Source organism: Phallusia mammillata, chromosome 2, assembly GCF_965637545.1.
Source record: "Phallusia mammillata chromosome 2, kaPhaMamm4.hap1.1, whole genome shotgun sequence".
NCBI classification, from domain to species: Eukaryota; Metazoa; Chordata; class Ascidiacea; order Phlebobranchia; family Ascidiidae; genus Phallusia; species Phallusia mammillata.
This window is the reverse complement of record NC_137253.1, coordinates 29,020,442-29,035,101: the sequence shown is the minus strand read 5'-3', so window position 1 is coordinate 29,035,101 and position 14,660 is coordinate 29,020,442. Positions and strand designations below refer to the sequence as shown.

At 37.7% G+C, this 14,660-nt stretch overlaps 2 protein-coding genes and 1 long non-coding RNA gene across 3 annotated transcripts; all 3 read right to left on the bottom strand.

The window, feature by feature from the left end:
• Positions 1–606: 606 nt before the first annotated feature.
• Positions 607–7,885, bottom strand: LOC145215185 (uncharacterized). The gene is made up of 7 exons (XM_080083840.1): positions 6,363–7,885; positions 5,050–5,171; positions 3,762–3,905; positions 3,216–3,275; positions 2,849–2,941; positions 2,190–2,345; positions 607–1,677 (listed from the first exon to the last, which is right to left on the bottom strand). The coding sequence occupies exons 2-7, from the start codon at positions 5,098–5,100 to the stop codon at positions 1,621–1,623; spliced, it is 561 nt and encodes a 186-aa protein (XP_079939966.1). The 5' UTR covers positions 5,101–5,171; positions 6,363–7,885; the 3' UTR covers positions 607–1,620.
• A 250-nt stretch (positions 7,886–8,135) lies between these two features.
• On the bottom strand, positions 8,136–9,412 carry LOC145215186 (uncharacterized). The gene is made up of 3 exons (XR_013857227.1): positions 8,928–9,412; positions 8,487–8,792; positions 8,136–8,311 (listed from the first exon to the last, which is right to left on the bottom strand). It is a non-coding gene; the product is annotated as an uncharacterized LOC145215186 (long non-coding RNA).
• A 394-nt stretch (positions 9,413–9,806) lies between these two features.
• Positions 9,807–12,888, bottom strand: LOC145214615 (uncharacterized). The gene is made up of 7 exons (XM_080083173.1): positions 12,779–12,888; positions 12,094–12,228; positions 11,703–11,765; positions 11,180–11,272; positions 10,834–10,989; positions 10,497–10,587; positions 9,807–10,225 (listed from the first exon to the last, which is right to left on the bottom strand). The coding sequence occupies exons 1-7, from the start codon at positions 12,857–12,859 to the stop codon at positions 10,092–10,094; spliced, it is 753 nt and encodes a 250-aa protein (XP_079939299.1). The 5' UTR covers positions 12,860–12,888; the 3' UTR covers positions 9,807–10,091.
• Positions 12,889–14,660: the final 1,772 nt, after the last annotated feature.

Below are 14,660 nucleotides of genomic sequence, written 5' to 3'. Positions count from 1 at the left end.
GTTTTTAATACTCAGCGGAATATTGTCGAAGAAAAGGTTACATGAAGGTTGTTAAACTTATCACGTAACATTTCTTTTAGCGATTCGCTATAAATCACTTGGGAATGCAGAGTTTAATTAGCTTGTGCCACTAGTTTAGTTATGGAGTCGAACCGCTGGTCATATGGGTTGAGGATTTTTGACAAATTATATTTTAGGGTTCGGGTTTTGTTCCGATACTGGCAAATTTCCGGTCCGGTCCGGTCCGGTTTTTAAAACCGATTGAAATCCTCTTTCTTTCAAATGCATTTTTACCAATTATCTACTAACTATAATAAACTCCAAATAGATTTTGACAGTACACTGCGCGTCACCTTGCAAATTATATTTTTGACACGCCGTATGTCCGTTATCTCGAGTATCATTTGTGTGGCAGTAAAAGTAATCACAAAAAATGAAACATGCCGCTTTTTACTGGTTCGGCTCCGGTTTGAGCAGCTATTTCCGGCTTGGTGAATATTTTAGCGCAATTGTGGTGCTACGATTTTTTATCACCGGCGAAATAAACTCAACTCAATAGGCTTGTTTGCGCGCAAAAACAACCGCTCATTGATTTATTGGGTTTGTACATATCAAGATATATTTTTACTGGTAAAATATGTGTTAAGCAAAATAACTTGGCTAGAAAAAAATAAACAGCGACATACAATTGCTGTTTACTATTTCAAAACATTGGATGCTGGATACACAAGAGAACGTGTCTAACCTGGTAGACGCTTCTCTATCACCACCAAACGACGCATTTAACAGTTAATTGAATTTTGGTCCTGCAAAAAGATTATTGGCTAAACCGTGCAATTCAGTAAATATTACACCCATTTTTATCAGTTTACAAAGACTACAATAATTCTGGTATGTTAAGCTGACAAGTAGATGTACGTCTTCCGATTTATTTCAGGCATCAAGCCCATGTTGCTCAATTGGCACATTGACAAATCAAGGCTAAAGTCACACTTTGTTTGCTTTGGTCTACACCAGGGGTGGGCAACCTTTGTCACTGTTGGGACAAATACAATTGCGATGATTAGATCGCGGGCCGTACCTTTATATAACACAAGGTGATTTTACTTCGTTGCATACCAAAAATGCCTTACTTTAAGTAAAATTTAAATTGATTCCAGCAGCATATTGTCAGGTCGCCGAAAAATAGCACCGAGCGCACTAATCTGCTCAAAAAATATAATAATTTGACTCGTTTGCCATTACATTTGAATACCAAGTGTTTTTGCGGGCCGCACAACTTTAGTCAATAGGCCGCATGTGGCCCGCGGGCTGCAGGTTACCCAACCCTGGTCTACACCTCGCAAAAGGCTTGGAAGACTGACTCAAACCAGCTTAACACCTTTTTCAGGTCTCATATGCCGTTAATTCTGGCATAAATGAACGATACACGGCTTATTGCGTTGATATATACGCTTTTGCACGTTTATATAATTAACTACAATATATCAAAGCTGTTAGTATATAAGTTCGCTGCAAGTTAGCATAATGATAGCAAAACGTGCGGATATGCAAATGAGACAAGCTTCGTAGGGCGTCCATCATCTTAGCAGAGAAAGCATCGACACACGGTCCAATAGTCTATACATGAGACATAGGGAAGCTTGGGTTGTTTATCCCGCTTCCGTTATAATAATCCTGTAAAGTAAAGCAGTATTGTAGGCGCTAAAGCATGGGAGATCATCAGCAAATCGAATGACTGGTGTTAAAATAATCTCTAAAAACAATAGATTTGCCAAATTCACTGTTTAGTACATCTGCAGTAAAAACGGTAGAGCTACTTACACCATAACTCACGTCAGCCGCACTTTTAGCTATTATTTGATAGGTGGCGCAGGAGCTAAACTATTTATTTAGCGGCTAAATAGGGGTAGGGTCGGGAAGCAATTTTTTTGAATAATTTACATTAGGAACTAAATTTTTTCGGTTGGTTTCTTGGAATTTTTCATGGAAATACCTAATCCCAACCCTAATAGACCTAACCGTAGGCATATTTTTAGACATACCGTTTTCAATAGGATTTGTGATTTTTGCGCAGCCTACGGAAAATTAGCTAAATGTGCTGCTGACGTGAGTTATGGTGTTATGGTACATTTTTCAGTAAAAAACAGCGTATCGAACGTTTTGCATTTTCTGAGATTCAAAGTTACCTGATCCGGATCACCACAGCACTTAGAGCCACAAACCGATTCCATTTTAGTTGGAGGTGCACAACAACATAGAACTGCTCCCACAATGCTCAAAACCATTGCTACTAGACTAGTTAATGCGAGTGCCAGTTCCAACCTAAATGCAAATGGGTCCAACTGCAAAATAGACACAGAAAATGCTTTTAATTTTAGCTGGATAAAAAAGCAAGCTACAAACAAATAAGAAAAACACAAAACAGACACGGAAGTCAGGGGTTTAGCTGGCTACAAAGCTATGATTAAATCAAATCAGATTAAATGAACACCGAATATTAAATTTATACTGCAATAACATTGATAAAAGCAGAATAAGTTTCTCATCGAAAGATCCGATATTTGTCAATAGAAATTTTAACATTATTTATAACACCGCCACATAAGTATGAACAACATAAGCCTGCGCACCGAAGATTGTCGAAAAATGTAAGTGCGCCAGCCATCGTTTTGCACAGGTAAAGCCAGTTGTCGTTTTGCAAAGGCGAAGGCAAATTTTATTGCAATTAAGCTTATTTTGACACTGATCTAATCCTATAGCATATCTACTAGTACTGGTAATTATTTTTTCTGTGTTGTACGAACAGTTGTAAATAATTAAGCCGTGAAAGTTAACAAAAACTTACCACCAAGTAGAGAATGGCAAGACTTAGCGACACAAAAACTGTGGCAGCTGAAGTAACACATCCAAAAATTGAAAATGCCAAATTCAAATTGACCTAAATATAAAGTGCAATTTAACCAATTATATTTTCACAAAACCAATACGATTTGTCTCAATGAGAAAAAATACTATAGGCGCTGTTCTTACTGTATATATTATATCCATTTTCCGAAGTATGTAACCAGTGTGTTTTTGCCCAGCTATTACGTTGTGTAGACTTTAAACTATATGTTTTTGCTCGTTTACAAAATCTCCTATCCTTTATGTTTCGTATGTGATAAGTATATGGTCTTTGGCTTCTGTTTTAATTTTTAGTTTCAGCAACTTACAACCCACGGTCTTTTTGCACAAGTGCTGCTGATGATCCCCAAATTACCGGCAAGGATTACCTAAATAAATATGAAAAGCGGGATTAGTTCAGCAAATAATGCAATTAAGCATCAAACAAACCAAACCCGTCAAATCTCAAAACAATTAAAAAGTGCAACATACTGAAGAGATTTCTATGTATATAAAACTATAAAGTGTAGCTATTATTAGTTTGTACTATGTTTTGAAGCCAGACGGTATGCGTACAATTCAACCTTAACATAGCGCTGGGGTCGGCAACCTCTGGCACGCGTTTATGTTGAAGCAACAATTAAACCTGTTAAGCTTCTTGGTTTCGTTTTTATCGTGCCATTGTCTCAAAGTTCAGCCTTACATGCACAAAACACTCTACTTTCTCTTTGCTATTGATATCATCTGGCACAAACCACTATTACATAAAAAGAAAACGTTGGCACGCGTCGCCTAAAAGGTTGCCGACCCCTGACACAGCATATTTACACAAAATATTTTTAAAAAACTTTCCTAGTCTAAACTTATATTCTTACCCAAACACTTCCCCATATTCCCTCTCCAGCTGTTATATAAATGTCGACGGTGATAAATAATATTTGGGTGATTTGTTGCTCCGTATAAACCAAAATCCAAATACCCAGCCCCAAGCAAACAAAACCGAAGAGAATTTGAGCAGCCTAAAACAACAAAAAAACAGGTTTAAAGCAAAAGTTCTGTGGCAGTGTTTCTCAACCTTGGTGTCTCGGATCAGAGTTGTAAGCGAGCCGAAACCCGAAAGGACTAGAAAACTCTACTAACGCAAGTACCTACAACAAATAATGTTTGCTAAATACGGATTGGTGGCCCAAGATATTTTTGCAAATATTTGAAGCAAATTGTGTTCATTTGCAAATATTTAAAGCAAATTGTGTGAAAAGACGGTTAGGGCTATTTTGGTTGTGCAGAGGTTTTATAATAAACAATGCCAATAAATTAAACATCTAAACTTAGTTCCTAATCCTATTCCAGTTTTACGTTCATTTAAATACCTGTGCTCTTTACGCCATCTAGTGTTACGCAAACTTTGTCCGCTGTAAGGACAATGCCATAACCCGAGTCAAACAGTTGGTATTATTGCGAAGATGCCATGTGTCAAATCGGGCCCTAAACAATCACGTTTCGTTCTTATTTCCGAACCCGACCCGTAAAGCCCTTTGCAACTTGCAACTATGTCTCGGGCTTTTTTGCCTTAAAAGCCATTTATGAAGCTAATGATAATGTACAGGACGGCAGTTTTGTCGTTAAATTCGGACAAAATCAACCGAATCATATTTGACATCACGCGAGGTCGGATGCGCTAGACATAAAAACATAAGCTTTCTTCCCGGGCAAACAGTGCTGCTACAGAACAAGGTAGTTGTGTTTTAATATATTTTTTATTTCTTTGTGGTTTAAGGTTGCTTCGGCCATGGTTTCAGCCTGCCAATGAACTACCCTTTTTTGTCCGGAGTGGGAAGCTTATACGTTTTAAACAATCATAATAGTTGACGCGATTTCAATTATGGCGTAGTTTAGAAGATTGTGCGGCACCTCATAAACCAGAAAAGACACGTGAAACGCTTTAAATTTGTCTTCGTAAAAAATTCGGTTTCGGCCGAATCGCAACAAATTACTCGGCCGAAACCGAATGTTTGTAAAAATGGCCGATTCGATCGAGTAAAGAGGCTATATATTATATATATTTTTTGTTCGGCAAACAGAATGCTCGGTACATCACTAAAACCCAGCATTTAAAACTTGGCAGTAAACATAGTATTAAACTGTTCGTAACATATTTTTTACCCCAACACCTATGATTGTCTTCCTTCTTCGCTCGAACCCAGCTTCATTCATGATGCTCTTTCCGTGGCGTTTTAAAGCAGTTCTTGGTTAGACAAGTAAGGTTCTTCAGCAAAGTAGAAAAGCTGAAATATTATTAAAAATGTTGTTAATACAAAAACATCCAGATGTGAATTAATGCAAACTACTTAAAAACGGGGTTTGTCTCAAGAAATATCACCGTTGCGAAACGTCTAACTGTAGTTGAAACTAAATGTTGCTTCGTAAAATACTGCCAGGACGACGTAACCAAAAGACATGTTAATAAAACAACCATTCGTTTACAGCAAAACGTCACTTTTTGCAACATGTTTGAGAGGTTTTCGTGAAACAATTCGGTTATGATGCGAGCTGATTTCAATGCTTCAAAATTCATTTATAGCTTTATTTGTATTTACAACAATATGTTTAAACCAGCGCCACCTTAATCTAAACGGTAGATTCTAACCGTATAGCTTCCTTTATATTAGAGTCGCGATACATATGTGTTACGAAGCCTGCACAACAAAAAAACGCAAAATATAAGCTAAACCGCAATAATAACGGGTCTAGGAGCAACAAAAATGAAAACGGAAAATATCAAGTTTCATGGAAATACTTCACAGAAATAAGAGATAAAACTGTTTTAAGCGATATAATGTGTTAGTTTTAACGCCGTCACGCCTCATACGCGTTAACTCTTGATTCACGTATTCACATGTACAATCTACGTTTTTATTAGATTTAGTGTGAAACCCAATAAAGTAATCAGCGCTATTAAATTAATATCTTTATTGGGTTTCACACTAAAGTACTAAATAATTATCGAAACCATGTGCTTAAAAATATTGCCACCTACGAAAAACAATACAAGATGTGATACGGAATTATTTCGGCAGGTCATAGAATCTGTTATAAGTTATATAAAATCAGAGTTCGAAGCCCGAATCGGGCGTGAACAGGAATTATTTTTAAAAAGCCCGTTTAGACCGAAATATTAATTGACAGGCAGAAACATTAACGTCTTAGGAAAACCGAGACAACAAACACAACAAACTATACTAAAGACAATAATCTTTAAAAATGCGTTTCAGGATGGTTTGACATTAGGTCGAGTCTGGCAACTGGCTATACTTATCTATTTAAAAAAAATTTACAAAAATATCGGCACCGAGTGTAAAATTAGCCAAACCAAGCCCGACCCGACTTACAACTCCGGGTCATAAAGTCTGTTTTATATCCAAACCTACTGACTTAATGCGTATTTATACGGACCGAACTCTACAATGACGACTCACCATTAAAGCCAAAAATGCCGCGTACTGGATGAGTGTACAGTATAAGCGAGGACTTATATTTAGACTGTAAAAGACATATTTAAAACTGTAAAAAAACACGTAACGAACAACGTACAACAGGGCATGTGGCAACCCACCACAAACCCCACGTTCCTGTTTCACTGCGCTCAGAGTTAAAGCCTCCTAATCAATTAGCGACGCCCTATTAAGGCATGCAGAACAGGAAGGAGAAAAGTAGGAAGGGGTACAGTAGGAAGGCTGCTGGCGCAATCAACCCTTAACAACCAATCACCTTTAATGGGAAGCAGCAAAAGTGCCACAACACAAAGATATTTAAGGAGCTACAACGAACGAGTATGAAACACAAAGGCGTAGCCGTGACAAAATCATGAAACAAAAATACACCTGAAATTTCGCTACAATAGAGACCTCCTAATAAAGAACACTTCATACTAAAAGACAAAGAACTAGTTAATCGTATATTGCTGTACAACCTGTTTTTCCCACTAAGCCTAGATTGTTTTAGGTTAGAAAATTCGACCCACGTAAAAGCACCGAAAATTCTCACCGAAATTGGTCTTAGTTACTGGGTGCGGCCGTGTAGCACTAATTTCGATACACCAGTGGTTGCAACAACATGTAATCGATACTTCCTAGTGCTTTTTCTGAAAAACCGTTGTGTTTAGTAACGAAACATGTACTCGGAGTTTTGTTGTAGGAAAAGTCTGTCTCAAAACTGCAATCACGTTTGCAGTGCAACTAGGCAGGTTATTCACCAAATGACCAGAATGGTTGCAGATAATTATGCCTTTTGACTACATCACAGAGTTGTAAGGATTCGGGCCTGACTTTAAACTCTGTGTCAGTTTAAAAAAAAAAATTACCTAGCTAAGTAACCAATTGTCTATTGTGTTTGTATCGTGTCTTTCCTTCAGTGTATAAGATATCAATCAAACTTTCGGGCTCAAACGGGCTTCTCAAAAACGATTAGGGTTCGGGCTCGAATTTCAGGGCCGTTTACAACTCATCACTACACCAAAATGCTCATGGTTGCAAGCGGTAAAAAAATACCACACTACGGAACTTGTTGACAAACACCTTGTTTAATGTAAATCTTGGTATTAACCAGTGCCAGTTAATCACCGATTTCCAACGCGGAAGACAAGCAAAGGTAACGTACGCTACGGCAACAAAATTCGTCTAGAGCGGGTAATTGATTATATTATTTCACAAAGCATTTTGTTAACTGAGTGCTGTACTTTGTTACATATTTGTTTCACATTTCCGACGCACAACTTTTTGCTGCAAAAAGTTAATGTTATGTGGCAAATCAACGGGCGCAATAGCATTGCTATTTAATTATGTTAGTACAGTTGCAGCAAACAAAAGGAGAAAGAAGCACTGATGGACATTGTTGCAAAAATGTGGGTTAAATGAAACTAAAAATGTGAAAGTAATCTGTAACAGTAAAGACTAAATGTCCACGAAGTCTTACTGCAGCATTTCAGTTCAAACAGCACAAATTCAGTAATTCCATTACAAAATAGTCGCCTTTGTAAAGAAGCAATAATTCAAAAACAAAACTAACCTGGCTTTGCTGGCGGTTATATGAAACCAGCCAAGATTACGTCCACTCTTTTTACGCCAGTTTGTACCATGGTAGCTGGTGAGATATATTTCTAGCGCGCTACAGCGACTTCTGGTGGCGAATGTCTGCAACAAAAGTCATTTCAAGTTGCAAAAAGCTGCGCTCATGACTACCGTAGCCCAATAATGTCTAGGCAAAACAAAACTTCCTTTTTACACGCAGTCAAAATCAGATGTTACCTTCAAATCAACTCAAGAGTTTTGCTAATGTACCAAAAACAAACGTATCACGTAACGGTGGAATGTCATTTGTCACCATGTAACATGTCAGGTGCAAACATTTTTGCGTCATGACCAAAACGCTGTTGACATAAAATACATAAAATCAATTACGTGTTTACCTGCATGTAGTGACGTCACATTTCCACAATATTGTGTCAAAATTCTGTTTGTAACCCGGTCTTATCGGTCTCATTGCTCAAAAGTCAGGAACAATGCTTTGCAAGCGACTGTCGTGTCAACATCAAATGACCTTACCTTATACCTTATTGACACACTGGTACATGTAGAAACACTTCAATTGCACAATTGTAATATTGGGTCTGCGTACAATCAAAACATGGTGGAAACATCGCAAAAATCCTTTGCAGTTTGGCCACATGTGTGTAATTTAAGTGTTGATAAGCCGACGCATGTATCCTTGCGTAACGCCTCTCGCACAATGCCTTCCTCGTCATTTGTACGGTGCCGAAGGGATACCAATATCTTACTGCACAACTGCTGGTAACCGTACATTTCACGCGCGTGTACAGTAATAGTAGCCCTGTTTTCCACCAAACTAAACTTAAAATACCAAAGAAACGTGTAAGATCAACATTGTACACAATTGTTACAGATAATATTGTAAAGCATGTCATAGTCAACTTCTAAAATGCTACTAGATATGAACTTACACTAGTAAGGTAAAGTTTGACTTACCCACATGTCATACATTTAAAGCAATAGTCATTAGGCTACATCTAATATGTCCATGGAATTGTACAGGTTTCCAAGTTTTTATCTTCACAAAATGTACACCATTGCTGCCATATTTCCATGCCTCTGATGCACAATTGTTGTTTCAGCTTCCAAGATTGTCAATCCCTTTCATGTTTCCAAATCGAACCAATCAGCTTCTCTGGATCTCAGACGTATTAAAACCACGTTTGTGACGAAACAATACCGTTTCGACAGGCACAGTTCAATGGCGAAATAATGCAGTAAACCGATTACGTAAAGAGTTAGGCCTATGGGTGCTAACTTCTGTATTTAAGCACATGTACTGTGTGCATGGAGAGCGATCGTATCCTAAAATTTACCTAACGTTCTTCCTAATTTCTAACAAAGTTTGAAACATCGCCGCCATTCACTGTTGCTCCAAACTTCATCACTTCAACAACAAAGCAGTTCGGTCACGTGATTAAGGCAACCCACGCCTAATGAAGGCTCATAGAAATCATTTATTTTAGTTTTAAACAAAGAAATAATTTCATGAATGAAGAAGAAAGGTCACATGTGTTTAATCCTGTTTTAATGATCTCTATTTTTTGCTGTATTTAATGTGCATCTTTTTAGTGGACAAATTAAGTAAAATATTTTGTATTTATACAAGTGGACAAGTTCATATATTTAGTGGACAAATTAAGTAATACAAAACAGAATATTTTGATGTTTTTCTCTGCGCTGCTTAACTAGCCTACCTTCTTTTGAAATGTAGGCCCTACATAACTCAATCAATGCTGCAGACTATCTAACATAAATCAGAAATTCTGTCGAAATTGGCCCCTATTTTCAAATGTAGGTAACAGTAAGAGCAAGAATAACATTTATTAACACTTTACTGCCAATAGAAGCCTAACAGGCATCGACAAAGCAAACACATGACAAAGCGATAAGTAGGTAAACTGAACTGATCACAAAACTTTTAGAAATATGTACAAATGAAGAAACAGTGCTTGCATATTTACATAACGTAACCAGTTGACCATATGTCGAAACCTATTAGGGTTTTGGGACGCCATTTGTAATACAAAATAATACAACACCATTATGGTTTTATATATTTAAGCACATAGCAAAGCATAAGTTCAGGTTCAAACGAATTTAAGAGGCTTTTTCACCAGTCGTGTCTGCTTTATAAGCTGCATTGTCTTGCTCTCCCGCTTCTGTTTGTGGTTTAGTGTCTTCTGATTGCTGCTGCTGGACTGGAGGTTTTTCTGGGTCCGTCGTTGGTTTTCCTAAACGCTTGCTTGTGTCAAAGTTGTACTCACAAATCAGAGGTCACGATTTTAGTCAAAAAGTTTGTTTTACTCATTGAAATTCGCAAAACTCTTTACCTTTGCGTACAACAGGCTAAAGACTGACAAATTTGATATATTTCAGTTTACTTATGTTACATCTATATAACAAAAGCTTAGAGTAGAGTCACAATTTGTCCGAAAATGCCCGAAATATCTACACTTATTTTTCACAAAATTACACAATGACTAGCAAGCGGCCACCGCTTACCTTGTTCTCCCTCTTGTGGCTTGGTCTCGTTGGTTGGTGTTTGTTGCATAGGAATTGCTCCTTCGTTGGTCATTACATAAGTTTCGCGGCCCTGCAAGTAAATTTAAGACTCAGCCAGATTAAATCAATTAAGATATGTTCGCATCATGATGGCTGACAAAAACTTGTTAACCTTATTCTAGTACAATTTCTGAGTGACTGGCTCGATAAAACGTGCTTAAACAAAACTAAAGTGCTGAATATTGGAGTATCAACCAAAGTTATTTTTTTAAAAAACTGCTAGTCATCATCAACGTTATATCATCAAAACTAAGACGTCATACGAAAATGCATTTACCTGATCCTTGTCAGGGCAGCAAGGACAACACTGGAAAGCTCCCATGTCAGTTGGAGGCAAGCAACAGCATAATACCGCACTAACAACGCACAGTACCAAAGTGAACAAACTGGCAATTGCAATTCCGATTTCTAACCCAAGTGCATAGCCGTCGTACTGTAAACAAGAAAAAGAGACTCATTTTGTTGTTATTAGTTGGGCTTGCTCATCCTCTTTTCGCGGAAGCACGAAAAGGGAAATACATTTCGCCGGGCTGACTGTTTAGTGCAAGCCCATCTGTGTACAAAACAATTTTTGTTGAATGTAATTTTTGAGTGCATGTTGAACAACCATTTCGTGTACTTACAAAGAAATAGTACGCAATAAAGACGAACGATGAGAGAAGCATTGCTCCTGAGATGGCTGCAGCAATTATCGAGAGGGCCATGTGCACATAAACCTGGATGTACAAAGCATTATTACACAAATTTCAAACATAGATTTTTCTTGTCCATGCACCCGAAGTCGCATCATTTAAAAAGCATACCAAAAATTTAGTATTTATGTATAACAACGTTGAATCAAGCATCGGAGACCCGTTTTTGTAGAAAGACTACAATGCAATAGTCATTTTAGAGCAGGGGTCGGCAACCTTTTTTGCACTGCGGACCGGTTTTGAAAGTGAAATTTTATCGCGGACCGGTCTTCAAAAAACTACAAATATTTAGCTTTAGTTTATCCCCAGCATACATGGAAAATGTTTTATAGCATTTAAACTGAAAAAGTACACGGCCCGGTAACGAACTCCTCGCGGACCGGTACCGGACCGCGGACCGGCGGTTGCCGACCACTGTTTTAGAGTACAGCTTTCTAGAAATGTGTGAACTAACCAAGATGCGAGAGCAGGGTGTTTTTTGACCGCTTACAATTCCAGAAATCCCTGCGAAGATAATCTGAAATGTATTAAGAATTTAAATAATAGGGTTGCAACTTTTCAGTGCTTCTAATAACAATGCGATTTACTCTGTAGCGCCACCTTTTGGACAGTTTTTCATCAAATTTATGCCACATACAGTCATACTTAGGACCACACTGAAACTCCTATCACACACGAAAAAATCTAATGTTATATGGCGCTCTTGTTCATGCTATTCCACTAAAACAACAATGTTTCAACTTTTCGCGATATATTTAAAATTGTCGTATGTTTAAGAAAAGTTGCGACATAAACTTCACCGGACGGAAAAGACGTCACAGAAGTGTCAGAATAAGAGCACTTACCCATATATTTCCCCAGACGCCTTGGCCAACTCGAAAATATGGACTAAACTGGTTTGTAGAGACAGCGTTTGAAGCATGGTGCACGGCAACGATTCCCAACACAAAACCAATGATGCCCAATACAACTTCAACAATCTAAACCAAAACAAAAATGTTTTCATATACTATGTAAGTATAATAAAATTGTAATAAGGCGATCGAAGCAGAGATGTTTATTTCACTAAATTATCTATTATCACAGACCTGTTCATAAGTCTCATGAGGAAATTACTGGTCCAAATAAAAAGCGACATGATATATTACAAACATTTTATGCTCATGATAATATCATCAATTGTGAAAACGAATGAAATAAATGTCAAAACATTATAAAATGCATAAAATAGTAAAACAAATGTTTTGTGTTCATCAGAAAGGTTGGGTTTTATAAGCTTAGAATTTCGTTGCCCTAAAACCCAATTTTAACTTTATAACGCACACAATGCACACCAATAAAAAATGTCACGCGCCCATATTCTTGTTTACTACAAACGTCACAAAGGCTCTTTCAAGTGGTCAATGAGTGCCTGGTTGGAGTAAGCTGTTACGAGGACCGATTTTATTTACTACAGTTTTCAAAACAAACTTTGTTGCAACTGTCGGTAAAAACAACAGCACTACAGTTAATATATCCTGGATGTCCTACCCCGAGTGCAGTGAGAGATCGCCTGCTTCTGTTCAACGCAACTTCATTGTGAGCAGGAGATGCAGGGTCTTGACGTAACATTTCAGTCGTGTTATTAATTATTGTGTAAAATTCAGTACTGAAAAAACATAGACAACTATATTTTAACCTGTACATGGTATAAATGTACATGGGTAGTAAGAAAAGGATACATATGTTACACGTCCAGCAAATGAAATTATTTGTTTTCAGTTTGCTATTCAAATACATACAAAAAACGTTTCAGCTGTCGTCTATGTACAGCAGTAACACACGTCCAACAACTACCTACGCAAACCGCGAAAAACGGACCTACGTGACCAGCGCAAACCGCGAAAAACGGCTTCAGTTCACGCACAAAACATCGCATATCTTTTGTTCTAAAAAAGGTAGAACGGCCAAATTTCACACCTGTGCTAAGTCGAGCATGCAGAATGTAAAAATGCAAAAAATAAAAGTGAATTTAGAAACCAGAACCGTGGCCAAAAAGCATGTGCACAGTTGATCTGAAAAACAAACCTTCATACGGTAAAAGTATGGTTGTACTAAGGCAGGGGTGGGCAAACTACGGCCCGGCAAAGGAGTTCGTGCGGCCCGCCAAATGTTAGTAAATTTGACAGAGAAAGTTACCGAGCAACGCTGAATAGTATTATAAGCAGGCGTAGAGTTTTAAAAAATAATAAAAAATGCGGGGGGGTGCCGATACCTATACCATGAGCAGTATCTGTACCTGTACCATACTTAGGAACTAAGCACAGATGCTTTTTACGTGCTTTAGCCTGTTGTTTCTGCCACGTTATTATGGAAATCGTCACTTGACACAATTTCTTCGTTCGATAATGTAAAATTGAATCACGTTTCGAAATACAGCCCACTTCGCACTGTTGACGCATAAACGTTGGATCAAATTTAGGTCGTTGCAGTACTTTGCAAACGGACAAAAAACGGCTATAGAATCGTTAACACAGATCCGCACAACACCTAAAGATGGATACTAAAAGCGGCTCGCATTCTTTAATGTTGGCGCAAGGAATATATCAACAAAAAAACGTGCTGATTTAAATGTTGTTTATTTTGAAACAATTACAATTGTAGCGTTTCAATCAATGTTTGTTCAATCAAGTGACAACAAACGCATTTGCACATAGCTGAAAATATACTATGTTGATATTTGGGGCTAAATCAGGGGTGCACAACCTGCGGCCGTGACCATGTATATTAAAATACATGCACTGGCGGCCGTAAAATAACTAAAACTATTTTGCCAAATATTTTGATTTTTAAACTGCTAAAAACAGATTTCGTGAGACTGGAAAAAGGATTATCAGCCTAGTAACCATATGCGCCAGGCTTTTTATCCGCTTATTGTGTGCAAACAATGCAAAAAACAGGAACCGCATTCGTCACAATACAGATTATGACATCATAAACAGTTAGCTTCGTACAGCTAAACTTATGCACCAAGTAAGAAATTATTAATCTGAGCATTTTAAGTGGCTTTAAATGGTATTATGATAAAAACCAAATTCTTTGCACCACTTATTTTAAAACAAAAACAACCAAGCAATTGGCGGCCGTTGGTGAAATACTATGCGGCCCCTTAAGATTAAAAACTTTTGAATGCGGCCCTTGCACTGAAAAGTTTGCCCACCCCTGTACTAAGGGCTAACGTTCATAAAATGTTGGCACATTTGCTTTATTTACATCCACACCATATATCAAATAAACTGAACACCACAACTGAAACATACGATGGCTTGTTCTACACTTTACTGAATGCCTAATGTTGACATCCCACTGTGACTTTTTAAGCTGCACGAAATCCCAGCTCCAGCCTTTTCAATTCTGAACTGAATATGATTCT

Coding starts and splice junctions, on each gene's coding strand:
- LOC145214615 (XM_080083173.1), bottom strand. CDS start 12,859: ATGTTACGTCAAGACCCTGCATCTCCTGCTCACAATGAAGTTGCGTTG. Junction 11,273..11,702: donor CACCCTGCTCTCGCATCTTG/GTTAGTTCACAC, acceptor TTGTACATCCAG/GTTTATGTGCACATGGCCCT. Junction 10,588..10,833: donor GCTGCCCTGACAAGGATCAG/GTAAATGCATTT, acceptor ATTTACTTGCAG/GGCCGCGAAACTTATGTAAT.
- LOC145215185 (XM_080083840.1), bottom strand. CDS start 5,100: ATGAATGAAGCTGGGTTCGAGCGAAGAAGGAAGACAATCATAGGTGTT. Junction 3,276..3,761: donor GAATATGGGGAAGTGTTTGG/GTAAGAATATAA, acceptor ATATTTATTTAG/GTAATCCTTGCCGGTAATTT. Junction 2,346..2,848: donor TTGCCATTCTCTACTTGGTG/GTAAGTTTTTGT, acceptor TCTATTTTGCAG/TTGGACCCATTTGCATTTAG.